The sequence below is a fragment of the Gadus chalcogrammus genome, chromosome 9 (assembly GCF_026213295.1).
Source record: "Gadus chalcogrammus isolate NIFS_2021 chromosome 9, NIFS_Gcha_1.0, whole genome shotgun sequence".
Classification (NCBI taxonomy): Eukaryota; Metazoa; Chordata; class Actinopteri; order Gadiformes; family Gadidae; genus Gadus; species Gadus chalcogrammus.
In genome coordinates, this window is record NC_079420.1 from 5,456,570 (window position 1) to 5,472,801 (window position 16,232).

At 44.5% G+C, this 16,232-nt stretch overlaps 1 protein-coding gene across 2 annotated transcripts; it reads left to right on the top strand.

Moving 5' to 3' along the window:
• Positions 1-2,139: 2,139 nt before the first annotated feature.
• On the top strand, positions 2,140-12,869 carry LOC130389278 (forkhead box protein P2-like). Of its 2 annotated transcripts, XM_056598983.1 has the most exons (15): positions 2,140-2,223; positions 5,358-5,442; positions 5,647-5,706; positions 6,404-6,512; positions 6,975-7,125; positions 7,711-7,806; positions 8,030-8,117; positions 9,084-9,221; positions 10,031-10,208; positions 10,393-10,463; positions 10,575-10,676; positions 10,919-11,040; positions 11,804-11,873; positions 12,308-12,414; positions 12,537-12,869. In XM_056598983.1, exons 2-15 carry the CDS (start codon positions 5,359-5,361, stop codon positions 12,613-12,615), a joined length of 1,455 nt encoding a protein of 484 aa, XP_056454958.1. In that variant the 5' UTR covers positions 2,140-2,223; position 5,358; the 3' UTR covers positions 12,616-12,869. The 2 variants fall into 2 exon arrangements, with proteins under 2 accessions (XP_056454958.1, XP_056454959.1); XM_056598984.1 differs by lacking the exon at positions 5,647-5,706.
• Positions 12,870-16,232: the final 3,363 nt, after the last annotated feature.

Consider the following 16,232-nt stretch of genomic DNA (forward strand, 5'->3'; position numbering starts at 1 on the left):
TGCAGGGAGGTGAACGACAGTGTGAAGAGCTACAGGGCTCCCTGCTGGCCTGTTCTCCTCATAAATATGGAATTATTCTCTGCTTCACTTGTACGTCACTTCGGATCAAAGTGTCTGCTAAATTACTAAATTCAACCCGAGAGATGGGAGGAAGGGGGGAAGATATGGCAGGAGACAGAGAGAGCGAGCTAGGGCCAGAGAGAGAGAGAGAGCGAGCTAGGGCCAGAGAGAGAGAGAGAGAGAGAGAGAGAGAGAGAGAGAGAGAGAGAGAGAGAGAGAGAGAGAGAGAGAGAGAGAGAGAGGGAGGGAGGTATGATGGCATGATAGGGCTCTGAACATAGAGCCGATACCTTCCTCCGGGGACATACTGTCAGAACCCACTGGTCCTCTGAAGGAATCTAGAGTCTAAAGAAGATCGGCATCCTGGACCGTGAACACCCCCTGGGATCACTGTGGTGGCAGGGTTGGTGGTACACCCTATAATGTTCTGGCCGTCAGCCTGAGACGTCACGCGACCCGCTCACATGACTCGGCTGCATTTGAGTGCTTAGCCGTCATGCTTGACCTCTGACCTCAGCAGATTGTGAGGTTGAGGGACGCATAGCTCCGGTTGAGGGGGTCACCTGAAACACGACCCCCGACACCACGGTCGCCCTTCTCTCTTCTGCCTGTCTGCTGTCGTCACTGACCCGTCTTCAAGAAGTTTCGTAATATAGCTAGATACAAAGCTGGATAAAGAGGGCAATCAGTGTTTAAGCCTCTAAAAAACATAAACAATGTCACTCAACATTTTGTGTTAAATTAGATGGTATATGTTCAAGTCAGTGTGGGAAGTATCACTGAATGTTGCTTGATTTGATTTTTGACACATCATAAGTGCAGATGAACACCTCGCCAGTAGGTGGCAGAGTTACCTTTGTAACACACGCTAAAGCAACTCATCCTATTTGAAGAAAGGTATATAAAAATAACGATTACATTCTATATTATTTCATAATGACATCAGAAGAGTACATTGAATGAGTCAGAATGTTTACATTGTATTCAGAGCTTACTGAGACAGAGCTTATTATGCTTCAGAAAACCTTCCCAAACAGGTTGCTTGTGTCGCCTCTCCTACATGAAAACTAAGGCCTTCCTTGGACTCAACTTTAGTTTTATAACTCAAGTTGTAGTCCACATTTTCACTAAAATACAATGTGGGCCTTCCCTTTAACATCTCCTTTACGCAAATGTTTTGACAGAAAGGCAGTCGCGCAGTTCCTTTTATGCTGTTTTCTGAAATGATGTTATCTCCCCAAACTCCAGGGTATGTAAATACAGTGCATCTAAATAAAGTCACAAAGCGCCACACTTGTCAACACATTTAAAACTCCTCGGTCTAGATAGGGATTAAGTTGTGCCTGTTTAGGCAGGTGCATCAGTTTGTCTTCTAAAGTGTCCTTTGGGCTTTGTGCCGGTTGCGTCGCCTGTTTTTTTGCACTAAGAATAGATAGTTTGCAGATCGTTGTTTATAATAAAAATCATCAGCGTCAGTGAACACTTCTTCAACACATCAATATGTGTGAACTGTGTTGGAGAAATGAAATCAACACAACAGTTTAAGTTGCATGTACAATACACTTTAGACCCATGATTTAATCGTAGCTACTGTTTAATAAGGATTTGTATTTAATTGCCAGAGAGAGTGAAAATGTGTTCCTCTTAGACCTTTGTTCTAAATTATATTATGTATCTGTATTTATACTGTATTATTGTATCAACGATTGCTTGTCTATGCCTTTTTGAATTGAAAGCACTTTGAAATTAATTTATTGCATGAAAGGTGATAGATAAGTATTGTTGTTATTTATGTATTTACTAAAAAATCTTTTTTTACAAATATAAAACACATTCAATTGGGGAGCACTGGTTAAAAATGTGAATCAAAATTCCCAACTTGTCTGTTCTCGAAGTCACCTGGCGACTAGTTACCTAGTTAGTGGTAACGGGCTGAAAACGTGGAGCCTCCTCATTAAACGGTTGTCTTTCTGCGCTTATCAGCTGTCACTCTGGACTCAGTGGCTCCGCCCCCTCAGGTGCATGCACATCTAATGTCAGCCCGTAACTCTTCCTCACTGAGAAGAACCCACGTAAGGAGGGAGAGACACACACACACACAGAGAGAAAGAGAGAGAGCAGCACACAATTTACTGCCTGCAAAGACTTCTATTCATCAACAAGGTTAGTGTTTTAATAATTTACTTCTTATGACAGGCAGAGGGGCTGTAAGGGCTGCAGAAAAGTTTATTTTATTATGCTGATTGTGTTCTGTGGTCATTTTGAAAAGTTTTCTACCTTCAGTGAAGTTGTTTATGTCTGTGTATTTGTTTGTCGGTTCTCACGTTTTTGTGAAATGTGCGCAATATGTGGTGCATACTCATTGTGTGTATACGTTGTAATGCTGCTTTTGTATGTGTAGCATACACGTTACCTCACACACCACTTTAAACTCGAAGGTTGTGTTTGACAAACACCATGCATACATGGGTAATTATTTACAGACAAAAACTAGCATTGCAAGTCTTGTATCAGCCACAAATGGCATGCAGCATGAAGGCACCTTTTATTTATAGTTAACCACAAATGCATGCATAGTATATTCTGCTGTATAACAATTATTTACAGCCCATGAATTGTTCTTATCCGTGGGAAGACTGTGGAAAGTCTGAAACTGTACACATGTTGGTTGTTCCAGTGTATTGATTGGTTGCCTGTTTATTGGTTACCTGTTCGTTGTTTTTTAACCTTGAGTGAGTTAATTAGTGTTTTGTCTCTTATGCCCATGAAATTGTCGCTATTAACCCTCTCATGATTTGCCACCTCATATCTGGTGTTTTTTCTCTTCTCTTTTTTTATCAGGAAATACTTTAGCAGACTCTGGGCTCTGTCTTTACCCTCTTCTGAGTCCTATGGGTGGAAATGGAGGGATAAATAAAAATAGTCTTCTAAGTCACACATGCAAGAAGAGAGAGAAGCCGAATAAGGAGAGAGGGAAAGAGAGAGAGAGAGGGAGAGAGAGAGAGAGAGAGAGAGAGAGAGAGAGAGAGAGAGAGAGAGAGAGAGAGAGAGAGAGAGAGAGAGAGAGAGAGAGGCAGAGAGAGAGAGAGAGAGAGAGAGAGAGAGAGAGAGAGAGAGAGAGAGAGAGAGAGAGAGAGAGAGAGAGAGAGAGAAATAGATGGATGTAAGAAGTAGTGAGTGAGGGAGATAAAGTGATAGTAAGAGAAAGAGAGAGAGAGAGAGAGAGAGAGAGTGAGAGAAAGAGTGAGTGAGGGAGATAAAGTGATAGTAAGAGAAAGAGAGAGAGAGAGAGAGAGAGAGAGAGAGTGAGAGAAAGAGTGTGAGAGGGAAAGAGAGTAGCTAATGGGGACGCGTGACAAAGTGAACACCAACACTGGCATAAGCAGTTACAGTATCTTCTTCATTTTCCACTTCCTCCTCCTCCTCCTCTTCCTCCCGTTCACGAGTGCAGAAAATAGAAGGGGCGTCGGGGAGACAGATGTCGGGGGAGGAAGCCCCTCCTAGCGACGGAGGGGGGGGGGGGGGTGGTTTGCGTGACGGGACGCAGGCATGGCAGACTCTGGTGACAGAGGATGGGTGGGGGGGGGGGGCTGGTGACACATAGAGCTCTTGTTTGTCTTTCGTTATCAGTAGGTGGAAAGGGGGGGGGGGGTGAGGGGGGGGGTGGGTGAGGAAGAGGAGGAGGAGAAGGAATAATTGTGCCAAGTTGATGAGTGTGTAAGAGGGGAATAACCACGACCCCGACATTATTTTATGGTTGTCTGTCACGATTCTGTGCTGGGTGATCTTAATCGGGGGGGGGGGGGGGGGGGGGAACGAGCGCACCTCAGAGAGGATGGACAGACAGTCACCCACGACGCCCCCCCCCCGGCCGTCTGTCTCCTCTGTCCGTCTCCTTCTCTTGTCACTTGTATTCCCTTCTCCGTTCTCCATCGTACGTTGGTGGGTGTGGTCCTCACCAGCCCGTGAAGCCATGTCAACATGGAGACAACATCACCTTAAGTGGTGTGTTGTACAATGGTTAACCATGGTGGAGTGTGGCTTTGGCCGAAGTAAGATTTTTTGTTTTAAATATTCAAAATATTCAACAATAATTATATCATCATTAAGTAATGGTTGTTATATTTTTATAATAATATAATTCCATCCATTTTATTGGAAAAAGAGTAAATCAATATGGCATTTTTTTTTCTCCTGAAAGCAGATAATAATAATAATAATACCAATAATAATACACACAAGGGTTTGCCCTAACCCTATAATGATAATGCTTTGCAAAGAATGGAACGTGTTAAGAGTCCACCTGTGATTTTCTCTGTGTCAATTCCCCGGAGTTGTCTCAGACTCAACAGAATGGTCAACGTCCTCCTGTGTTAAAGAGATTGGCGTCTGGCTTGGGGAACCGTGGTCATTATTAGCAATGCACATGGTTTCATATTCTGTGGGTGGTTGCATTAATACCCATAAACTTCAATTAGGAGTCACAACAAGCATGTAATTGTGGTGCTAATTAACTGCTCGGCCAATCGCGTGTCTCGTCCGGGGTCAATGACACAACCTCCCCTGGCTGTGGATACAATCGCTCGACAACGCTCGCTTGTAATTGGACGGCGGGCATCTGCAGTCGAGGGTTTAATGCAGGTGTTTGTGTGTGTGTCGTTGTGTGTGTATGCATGTGTGTGTCTGTGTGGTGTCTTTAATTTAGTACTCTGTGCATGGCTAATATTTCCTCACCCAGACCTCCGCCATGGTTCATTCTTTCCAATAATTAGAAAGAAAGAAAGGAAGAGATAAAAAAAATGCATTCTTCACCTTCTGATACGGCTACTCTGAACTCTCTCCAGTGTAGCCGAAAAGATCTAATTTCATGCTAGTAGGGGTTTATTCAGTCTGATTTGATTTAATACCATTTGTTATCTGATTTTGCATTTATCAGATTTATTCATTTAAAGTTGCTATCGGTAAGAGTTTGAAAGAGATGGAGAGCATAAACATGGAGCTAAACAACCAAAAAAACTCAATCCTTTCCTTGCCATTGATAAGTGTTGTACCTCACATACTTGTGATTCGCAGGTGCAGTGTAAAATCGAACCAGGTGCAATTTTACAAATAATAACTCTTTAATCTTACCTACAGCACCTTTAAACAGTGCCAGAGACTGTGCCTACAGTGACTTCATTATCATGAAGACACAACTAGGTTAGGCTTCTAACTCCAGGATGAGGGATTAAACCCAGTGTATTTTGACTGAGTGTCGAAAACTTACCCCTGTCTCACCTGGTTGTCTGTGTCTACAGGATGTCTCCGCAGCCAGCGCAGCCGACTCTCTCTGCCTCTCAGCTGCAGTCTCTGCTCCAACATCAAGCCCTTCTCCTCCAACAGGTAATCCCCCTGACGCCGCCATCGGTGTGTGCATGAATGGGTGAATGTCAAGCAATATTGTACAGCACTTTGGCTGGCCTCTGGTTACAAAAAAGCATTATATAAATGCAGTCAATTTACCATTGTGTTTCGACGCCCACACTGTTTTCTGTTATATTGACTTACATTTTACATTTTGCGGTCAACACTCTTTTTTTTTTTTAGCTTTACAAGAAACAACAACTTCAGCTACAACTTCAGCTGCCGCACAAGAAGGTTAAGGAGGTATGACATCACTTTGGTGACCTCTCAAATAGGTATTCATTGTAACTAGTGTTACTAGTAGTGCATTGTTGTCCAATATTGACGGTATATAGATAACCAAAGAGGCAGCCATGTAGGGATACTCAGGTGGCTGCGGTCACAGGGGATGGAACCTACCAGCTGGGGGTCAAACACCATCACCTCTCACACTATTGTGCAGCTTTTAGTCTTTGACTTGGTCTCAATGGAAGGGTTGATGCCACAGCACTGCTGTTTGAACTTTGCAGATCGGAGAGAGAGAGGGCTAGATTGAGAGGGAATGGGAAAAGAGAGAGGGAGGGAAAGAGATGGGGAAAGAGGGAGCGAAGGAGACAGATTCCATATCCCTGACCTCTCTCTCTCTCCCCCTCCCTCTCTCCCCCTCCCTCTCTTTCTCTCTCTCCCCCTCCCTCTCTCTCTCTCTCTCTCTCTCTCTCTCTCTCTCTCTCTCTCTCTCTCTCTCTCTCTCTCCCCCTCTCTCTCTCTCTCTCTCTCTCTCTCTCTCTCTCTCTCTCTCTCTCTCTCTCTCTCTCTCTCTCTCTCTCTCTCTCTCTCTCTCTCTCTCTCTCTCTCTCTCTCTCTCTCTCTCTCTCTCTCTCTCTCTCTCTCTCTCTCTCTCTCTCTCTCTCTCTCTCTCTCTCTCTCTCTCTCTCTCTCTCTCTCTCTCTCTCTCTCTCAGGTTGCTTCACCCCAGCTGATGTTCCAGCAGCTCTTCCGACTCCAGCAGTACCAGCAGCAGCTCCTGAGTCTACAGCGGCCGACGCCCCCTTGTCCAGCAGCCCCACAAGGTCTGCCTCTCCTCTCCCCGTTCATCCCAGACCTTGATTCTAGTGATGTCTGAATGACATTGATGTCCGCATATAAAGCATCAAGTGTGAATCACCCTCAGGGTCAAATCTCCTGATATACGAATGTGGCAAAAATGCGGAGGACATGTGTGAAAACGTCTATATACTCACACAGGACTGGGCCCTGGCAATGGAAAGTAGTGAAGGGAAAAAATTACTTTTGATTTTTCTTTGCTATATACGATTAAGCAGATGTTGCGGCTTTCTTCTTTCTTGCTTACGTATTGACATTGAACATTAGCTTCATGTCATTAAGGAGCTGGTTGAGGTTATTTAGGCAGGTTATCATGGATGCCTTCAGGAAGGTGGACGTAATAATATAATATAATAAAGAATAAAAAATAATAAGAGATATTACATTAGTATTATGGTGGTGTTAAAGATTGCATTTCTTTTCCACAGAGGTCCACCAGATATGGAATGAGTTGATCAACGGCCTACGAGAAGATAAAAGCACAAAGAAGGACAGGACCACATTCCCCGCATACCCAATCAAAATCCCAGCGACTGAGATCAACAACCCGCGATCTCCCTCCCCACTCCCTACAGAATGGTACGTTCCGCGTGTTCTCAGTGTTAAAGGGATCTCAAGCACGCAGCTGTTGTCCTTTCCTAAACATCAAAGATGTGTCACTCTTTATGAACAAAAGATGGTTCCTCCAATTCTTTGAAAAGCCAGAGGTGTTTGTTTGCTATTATGGTAGACTACGTATTTAATTCCCCTTGGGACGATGTTTTGTTTTGTTGTGTTTTGTTTTCCACTTTTCCACCAACAAGGCAAAGGAGAAAAGTTTAGTACCAAATCAAATGATACACGGTTTGTAATAATCCTTCACGATTTCCCTCCAACTCCAAGTAGCGTCTTAAACCCTTTTTCTTGTATTTCGTAATTTGAAGGACTTACAGTTCATTAAGGAGAGGTAAGGGTTAGACTTCTGGCTCATGGATGCCCTCTCTACGGGCATGGGGATCAAACCCTGGAGTTGAACCCCATATGAGTATTGGGTATGTTGATGTCAATGCAATGTGGGGGATGTCTTTTGTTCCTTCCTTTTGTTCCTATAAGTTGTGTAGGTTAACCCTCATTCAGATTTCTCCCTCATTTCCACGACACGTCCTTTCCCTCTCCTCCTCTCAGCGTCGGTGAAACAGCTTCACACCATCTCTACGCTCACGGCCTGTGCAACTGGCCTGGCTGTGAGCTTGTGTGTGAGAGCATCAGCCACTTTCTCAAGTAGGTTCATTGGTGTTCGTTCAACATTATCCCCATTAATACCTAATTTCTTACTTGTAGTTTTCATTTGAATTCTGACAGCTGTTTTTATTTTTTTCAGTTCATTTGTTGTTTGTCCTTTGCTTGGTACAAAGCTTTGTGCAGCGAACAGTTGGTCTGTATCGGTACTCTCCATTGTACTGTGCTGCTCACGTAGACCCCCCCCCCCATGTTGTGTTCCCAGGCACCTTGTGAGTGAACACACCCTGGACGACCGGACCAGCGCCCAGTGTCGAGTCCAGATGCAAGTGGTCCAGCAGTTAGACCTCCAGGTCAGCTGGTCTGGCATTCATCTGCCCATCAGGCCCATCATAACCTCAAATCAACCCTGTCCCTCCCGACGTCCGTCTGTCCGTCATGTCTAACCTCCATCAAACCTTTCCCTCCCTACGTCCGTCTGTCTGTCCAGCCTAACCTCCATCAAACCTGTCCCTCACTACGTCCGTCTGTCTGTCCAGCCTAACCTCCATCAATCCTGTCCCTCCCTACGTCCGTCTGTCTGTCTGTCCAGCCTAACCTCCATCAATCCTGTCCCTTCCTACGTCCGTCTGTCTGTCCAGCCTAACCTCCATCAATCCTGCTCATCCCTATGTCCGTCTGTCCGTCATGCCTAACCTCCATCAATCCTGCTCCTCCCTATGTCCATCTGTCCGTCTGTCCCTCTTTCTGCAATCAGTTAATTACATACATTTGCATAGCCTGGCCCAATCTTTGAATATTTCAATATATTGTACAATTTTGAATAAACTTTTAAATGAATCTCTAGAGATACCCATAGAGAAGAAGATTTCAGGATCCACCGTCATTGGACGGAGAAAGGTGTTATCAGGCGTTATCCGAAAATTATGGGATGCCTTAGATATCGACGAAGATGCAGTGTGCATCTAAAACATTGAAATATGAGTATGTTCGTACGCAGTTTGACAGGAAAAGCAGTGTTCCAATCCATGCTCGGCTGCCTCAGTTTATAGACCAAGAATACTAAATACTAAAGTGCGGAACGCTATCAAAGTGCTCAAATGATGTTCATGACTCGAACAACAATCACAAAGTCTTATTTGATTTATCAGCCCCTAACTGTCACCGCTTGTTTTGACAAAATTAAATCAAAAGGCTGTGAAGAAGTCTTCTCACGTTTGGTCCATTGAATGAAGATCTCCCCCACATGATTTCTGAGGAATATTTTATAGCTAAAGGGTGTCAACTTGCCCCCGACCCTTCTTGTCTACCATCTACAGCTCTCTAAAGAACGGGAACGACTCCAGGCAATGATGGCTCACCTCCACCTGCCACCTTTGGGTGCCCCCTCTCTGGCAGCACCTATGGGTGTTCTTCCGCCTCGACCTGAAACGTCCGATGACCCGTTCAGTCCACAGGTAGAGCTGGGACAGGGTGTTCAGGAGTTCTGATGGACAACAGAACTTGGGGAAAGCAAAAAGCAAATTGGCCATGAATTGAATTCCATGCTTCTTCGGAGATGAGGCTTATTTTTGTGATAAACACACCCCACTGAAATAATACCTATTTTCTTCCACCATGTACACCACACCACCTGAACACATAGGGCTCGTGTTCCTCTCACAGTTCGATGACTCGTGTGAAATAGGCCACATGATGGATGTTGTTGCTGTGACCACACACACATGCATGAAATGAGGGTCACAAACATTTTAAATTTTTCAGCTATTGCTTTTAAAATCAGCACTTTGCGTCTTTGTGACACTGAACCATACCTCGTGAACATACACGCAGATACTCACGGCTCCATCGCACTTTGAGGACGATGTAGGATGTCTTCAAAGTGCCACTGCCATGGTTTCCAGCTGTTGTGGCCAGATGTTTTGCGGATGTGTGTGTGTTCAGACAGGACACAAAAAACCCAGCAGGATAATGGGATAACTGATGATCGGTTAATCTACCAAATACTGCTCCATAATCAAAAACTCGCCAAACAATTTCACCCTGTAATTAGCCATGATTGGCTTCTCTCTTCCAAGCAAATTAGTGGACTCACACTCCGAGGCGGATCCAATCGCTGCGTTACACGCTGTTGACAATCACCCTGTTTCTCCGTCTGGTTCACCGACGGCATCTTTAGCACGAAACTGTTCTTTAAAACAAATCTGGGAATGACCGTCTCTTCCCCTTCACTGCCCTCTGTTCTCTTTTCTTTGTGTTCATTCAGCCCAGAACCGTCGTCTCCAGCAGCTCGCCCTGCCCCAGCCTCCAGGAGACGGCCCCCCCTGTCGGAGCTCCGTCCCGGGGGGGGGCCGGTTCAGGTTTGGGGTCCCCCACACGGACACTGGGGGGCTGGGGGGCCATGAGGAGATTGCATCGGCCGTCTCTCTCATCTTTGTCCTCTGGTAAAAAATGCATTCTCCGAAATGTTGTCGCTTGTATGATTATAACTGTCTGTGTCTTGTTATGTAAAGTGGCTTTGAGTATTTAGAAAAGCTCTTATCATTATATAATAAATGTATTCGTTCTAAGAGAAATATACATTGGATTATTTTTCAATCAAACTTCCAATTATTTCTGCCTTTTCAGAGGATGAGTTTGAGCTGTACAGGCATACTGACATCAGACCACCTTTTACCTACGCAACCCTGATAAGACAGGTAGATATTAATATAATATACTGTCAATCACAACTAATAAACCTTGACGAGTGCACATGACCTACGGTCATACCGGGAGCTTTATCTGATCTCAAACTTTATTTCTTCCAGGCTATAATGACGGCATCAGAAAAGCAGTTAACACTCAACGAGATATACAACTGGTTCACGAGCACGTTTGCGTATTTCCGGCGAAACGCTGCGACGTGGAAGGTAGCTGAAACCTTCAAAAAAACCTGAGGATCTAACTGTGATCAACCTCATGATCCGAATTAAATTGTATATGCTTGTTTAAATTGTATTTGCCTTTCTTAACTGCAAGGCGACCTTTAGAGTTTTGAAAGGTGCCCTGAAATAAAATGTATTATTATTATTTTTATTAGTTGGATAACTCTTGATGATTTCACGACTTTAACTCATCTTTTCGAATGGTCGCTTTTATTGGATTTTCCCAGAATGCTGTGCGACACAATCTGAGCCTCCACAAATGCTTTGTGCGGGTGGAGAACGTGAAGGGGGCCGTTTGGACGGTGGACGAGGTGGAGTTCCAGAGGAGGAGGTCCCAGAAGCTGACAGGGTAACGCTCCATGGACTTCATTTACCTTTGCTCCTTTAGCAGAGGCTGTTACACTGAAGTGACCTACAGTGAATTTAGATGAACGTCTCCAAGGAGATGGTAAGGGTTAGGAATCTGGCTTAAAGGTGTCGTGGCAATTCCCTTTGTGGGATATTGGGTCTAGGACGGATACGACTTTGAAACGCAAAAACGTTTCAGATAATAATCCTTTTAAACAATGCATACACTAGTCTCCTCTCTAGCAGACTGAGCCCAGAATACCATTTCACAGACCCTTCTACCACAGCTTCAACCAATCCCCGCAATGAAATTGTCCATACATCAAGGAGGAGGGAGGTGTTGCCCTTAAGGACAGAAAAGCCTGTGTTCTCATCAAGTAGACGTATGCAACAGGGAGTCACTGCTTTCTTTGTTATAAGTTTTTGCCTTCTGACCGGGTCACACTAGGAAGAAGGTGAACAAAACCAACAACAACAACAAAAAAAAAGGGGGGATGCTAGATAACCCAACAGGAAGTAAACAAAGCTCAAATAATCTAAAGTAAACGTATGGATTTTCCATCCCAAAGGGGAACCATTAACCATTCTTACATCACAAAATCTCCCGAAAAAATATCACAAATTACCTTTGTAATTTGGTCCACATTTTCTGGGATTTCTTCTTGGAATCAGATTCGATGTTAAGAATGTGTTGATTAACGTGTACATTCAAATTTGCGAGCACCACTGTCCTATTCTCCAATGTTGTTTTTTTCTCCGGGCAGAAGCCCCTCTGCGATGAAACCCGTGCCGTCCAGTCGGGCCGTGGGGTCGACCTCAGGTGTGGGTCTACAGGTGAGTGGGTGCCGTGCATGTCCCCCCTGGTCCATGGGCTTCAGCCACTCACTGCGTTGCATTGGACTCCACTGCACTCTATCCTTCTCTTGTCCACATCACCATTATCAGCTGACCCTGCTCTACTCTGCACCACTCTACTATTATGTACCCTATACTGTGCTGTCCTCTGCCTACCCTACCCTTTTCTACTCTACTCTACCCTATTCCATTCTACACTATACTATTCTATCATATACCCTGCTGTACTCTGGCTACCCTACCCTGTTCTACTCTACTGTACCCTATTCTCCTCTACCCTATGTCTACCCCTGTTCTATAGTAATCTACTTCTACTTTGAATGATTGTACCCTATTCTACTGTTCTCTACCTTGATCTACTCTACTCCCCGTCTCTACTGTACCCTACCCAACTCTACTCTCACTCGTTGCAGACGGCCGTTGTTGAGACGACCGTTCCTGGATTGCAGTGTATCCGAGGTTCAGGGGCACACAGTGAGAGGGACAGAGAGACGACACGCTGCCCCTCACAAGGCCAGCAGTAAGAGCCTGCAGTCCTGTGGAAACACCCTGCATACTCACAGTATAGGAGCGCTGTGTGCAGCTGCAGCTGACCCTAACCCCGGATTGATTTAAAACATGTCCCACTGTGGTGTTTTGCAGACCCCGCTTCATGAAGGAGGAGGTGCTGAGTTCAGAAGAGGATCTGGGGTCACCCAGCCCCCCGTTCGTCCCTGAATGACCCCTGACCCCTTGCAATGTTAAAACAAAGACAACAAAGTGAACAAAATACGTTGACGGTCAGCAGGGGATGCAGTTTTTAATCATCGATATTATTTGTATTCTTCTGGAGGATTTTGATGACTTTAATTTGACCTTTGAACTGGATGTGCTTGTTACCAGTTTGATGGCAGTAATCACAGCGAGAACGTCTCATGGATCACAGCGTGTATATTCAGTTGGCTAAACTAGGGTGACCAGATTTGAGTTTGTGAAAAAGAGGACACTTCGTCGCGGGGGGGGGGGGGGGGGGTATTTTTTCTTTAGTTCGTCCGTGAACTTACATTTACGTTTAGGCATGGCTGCAGACAGTGGCGATCCTAGGTCCAATTGCGCTCCGGGCAAGATTGTTGACGGGGGGGGGGGGGGGGGGGGGGGAGGGGGTTTGTATCGTCAGCCTACGTACTTCAGTGGGGGTTTCATTCCGTCTATACACGGCACCTTCTCAACGAGCACATGAGATCGGTCGCCCAATGACAGACTCTCTCTACAGCTCGCGCAAGAAGGTGGAACGTAAGGGAGATACCATTTCCAGAACTTGGAAGGCCGTAATAACCATAGACATATACAATGGTAATAACTAGTAGGTTATGTGAAAGACCCAGAAACACAAATATGCGACGAGGCAAAAAAAAAAAAAGATAATAATAACAATAATATATATATTTATTTTTTTTTGCGACGAGGCAAAATACCGGACGTTTTTGGAATCCCTGCCGGACGCATTTTTTAGGTCTCGAAAAGAGGACATGTCCGGGAAAAAGAGGACGTCTGGTCACCCTAGCTAAACACTTGATAATATATTCTGTAATGTTGTGAAGTTTCAGATAGAAACAGTTATCTGAAGATATGTACAGTGTGCTGTAATGTTCTTATCATGTATTTGTATCTAGAAACCAATGTGGAGATGTTTCAAACTAACTAATTAATCAACTCTGCTCTACGGGGAGTAGGGTAGAGTAGAGCAGTGTGTATCTGTCACACACAGCCGTTGTAAACTGTTTTAAGATTGTACAATGCATTTAAATTAATTTATTGTTCCTCAATTCAAAAGTTAATTTGTATTTACGAAGATTTTTTCTGTTTTTTTGTACATGCAAAGTTGGTTATTCAATTGTAATCAATATATAAATGTATTTGCTACACATTAAAGTGGTTGTTTGATTTTTGCAAAACATATTGTGTGTAAAACATTAAAATATCACAAGCTTAAAATATAAAAGGCTGTTGTATTACAATATGGTGCCTATCTATGTGCTATAAAGACTAATAATGTAAATGTAAGTATAAAGTTATCATATATGATAACTACATTTTTTTGCTGCTGTTTATAAGAGTTCGCCATCCCCCTCCCAACACGATTCTCCCCCTATCTTGTCTCCCATCATGTGAAGGAAACCAAAAGATCTTTCACCAGCAAACAACGCAACAAAGCACCCGACATTTCAAGCGACTAAATCTTATTTTCTTCAGCCTCTTGTTGAGCATCAGTGTCAGTAATTGTCTGGGCTGATAAAGAGTTAGACTTAGGGTCTCTTTGATACCTTGTCAGCCTATTTAGGTGACATTTTCTGATTACCTCTCCCGGGCGTCGCCGTGTTTACCCGCTGAAAGTTAGCGCGCCGAGCGACAACTTGAACAGCTTCACTTAACGCGGGGCTTTGATGTGCCACAGACTCATCGCGAGACGCGCGAGTCAACATGTTTTCAACACAGCGCGGTGACAACATTTAGTCAACATCCCTGCCAAGAGGGTCACTCTGTTCATCTTCCCATCAGGATATCATAACAACAATGAAGTCGTCTGCGTCTAATGTATTCATAACGTCCTAACTGAACAATCAGATATTTGCAACGCTGCTTGATTTTTGTCTTTCATGGGCTATAGCTGCCCAATGTAGGTCTTTAAGGATGTTACTACTTCTGGTATTGTTAAAGATAATATTGAGGGAATATTAAAAAACTCCCAATTTATAATTGGAGTGCTGTCTTTACTTTAAAACTTTACAAATACTTACAAAAAATACCCCCAAAAAATATTTAGCAATGTAAAAAGTTTTATTTGCACACTAGTACGTTAGATGAGTCACTGGTGACCTGCTGCCTGTGAATTGTGCTGCGTCCAGGAAGGAGCTTGGCTCACCTTGAGTCCACATGTTGTATTCAACTTGATGTTGATCGTGTGTGTGTGCGTGTGTGTTTGAGTGTGTGCATAGGCATTCATGTTTGCATGCATGTTATGGATATGTGTGTGTGTGTGTGTGCGTTTATAGACATTCATGTGTGCATGCATGTCATGGATTGGATATGTGTGTGTGTGTGTGTGTGCGTGCATGCATGTGTGTGTACGGATGTGTGTTATGTATGTGCTTTCATGTTTGCGTGTATATGAGTGAGTGTGTGTGTGTGTGTGTGTGTGTGTGTGTGTGTGTGTGTGTGTGTGTGTGTGTGTGTGTGTGTGTGTGTGTGTGTGTGTGTGTGGTGGGTATGTCCCCACAACGCATGTGTTAAACTGTGTATAAGTGCGCAAAAGACTTCCCTGCGTGCGTCTGAGCGTGTGAGTGCACCGTGACGGCACACGTGCGCGTCCTGCTGACAGCCTCATGGGGTATGTGTCTCCATTGTGTTAGGGGACTAATATCAGAACAAGGGGAGGAAGGAGGAGGAGGAGGAAGGAGGCGTACCTCCTCTCACCCCACCCTGGCCCTCTCCGGCCCTCCCCAGGGCTGACGGGGGTTTGAGGGCCCCCTGGGCTGTGCTGATGAATCACCGGACCGAGTCGCCTCTTAACCAGGCCGGCTTTATCCAGCATGAGGACACGGCCCAGCGCTCTAGGTGTAGAGGACGCGTGCGCTGGCCGTCAGGATGTTTCCATGGAGACGGAGGGGTGGGTGACGGCGTGAACCGGGGAGACATGTTACCGAGGGAACCCTCTTCAGAGGTCGCCGACCACCCAGGGGAGGGAGGGAGCGACTCTACCCGAGGTCAGTGTTGTGCCGGGGTTCAAAATACTTTTGGAAAGCGAGGGGTGTATCTTGAATAGAGCATAGATTGTGTTTTTCTTCAGTCCTATGGGTTTCATATAATATAATACATAGTACATATTATGTACTAATTCAATGATTTGTACACAATAGAATCCCTGAGTGTGACTCCGACAGAGGGAAATAGCTAGACACTTGGATGCTGGGATACTCATTTCTCAAGATCAAGTTCTTCTAGATTCACAGCAATACCAACAATGGGTCCCTTCCTTCAAATTGAAGGAAGGGTTATCGTTGTGTCGTTGTGTGTTGTCTTTCTAATCAGTTCCCCTCTCTAAGCGCTATTTATAATAATGTGTTTGATGCTTTACAATCTATCAACAAAAGTCTGCATTAGAAGCCCCCTGGCCTTGATATCATAAGAGAGAACCCTCACATGAGACATGAAGCAATACGATTGATTGAGACGTCACCCGTGAATATGATATATATACTGTATATATATATATATATATATACACACACACACACTTGAGAACACCTCAGCAACCGTCAGCAATGACTCATCAGTAGCATACGGTGGGATGACAGCTCG

Excerpts from the sequence above, each read along its gene's own strand:
- LOC130389278 (XM_056598983.1), top strand. The coding sequence starts at position 5,359 with ATGTCTCCGCAGCCAGCGCAGCCGACTCTCTCTGCCTCTCAGCTGCAG. Across the intron at positions 9,222-10,030 it reads ATGACCCGTTCAGTCCACAG|CCCAGAACCGTCGTCTCCAG; the intron begins GTAGAGCTGGGA and ends GTGTTCATTCAG. Across the intron at positions 11,041-11,803 it reads AGGTCCCAGAAGCTGACAGG|AAGCCCCTCTGCGATGAAAC; the intron begins GTAACGCTCCAT and ends TTCTCCGGGCAG.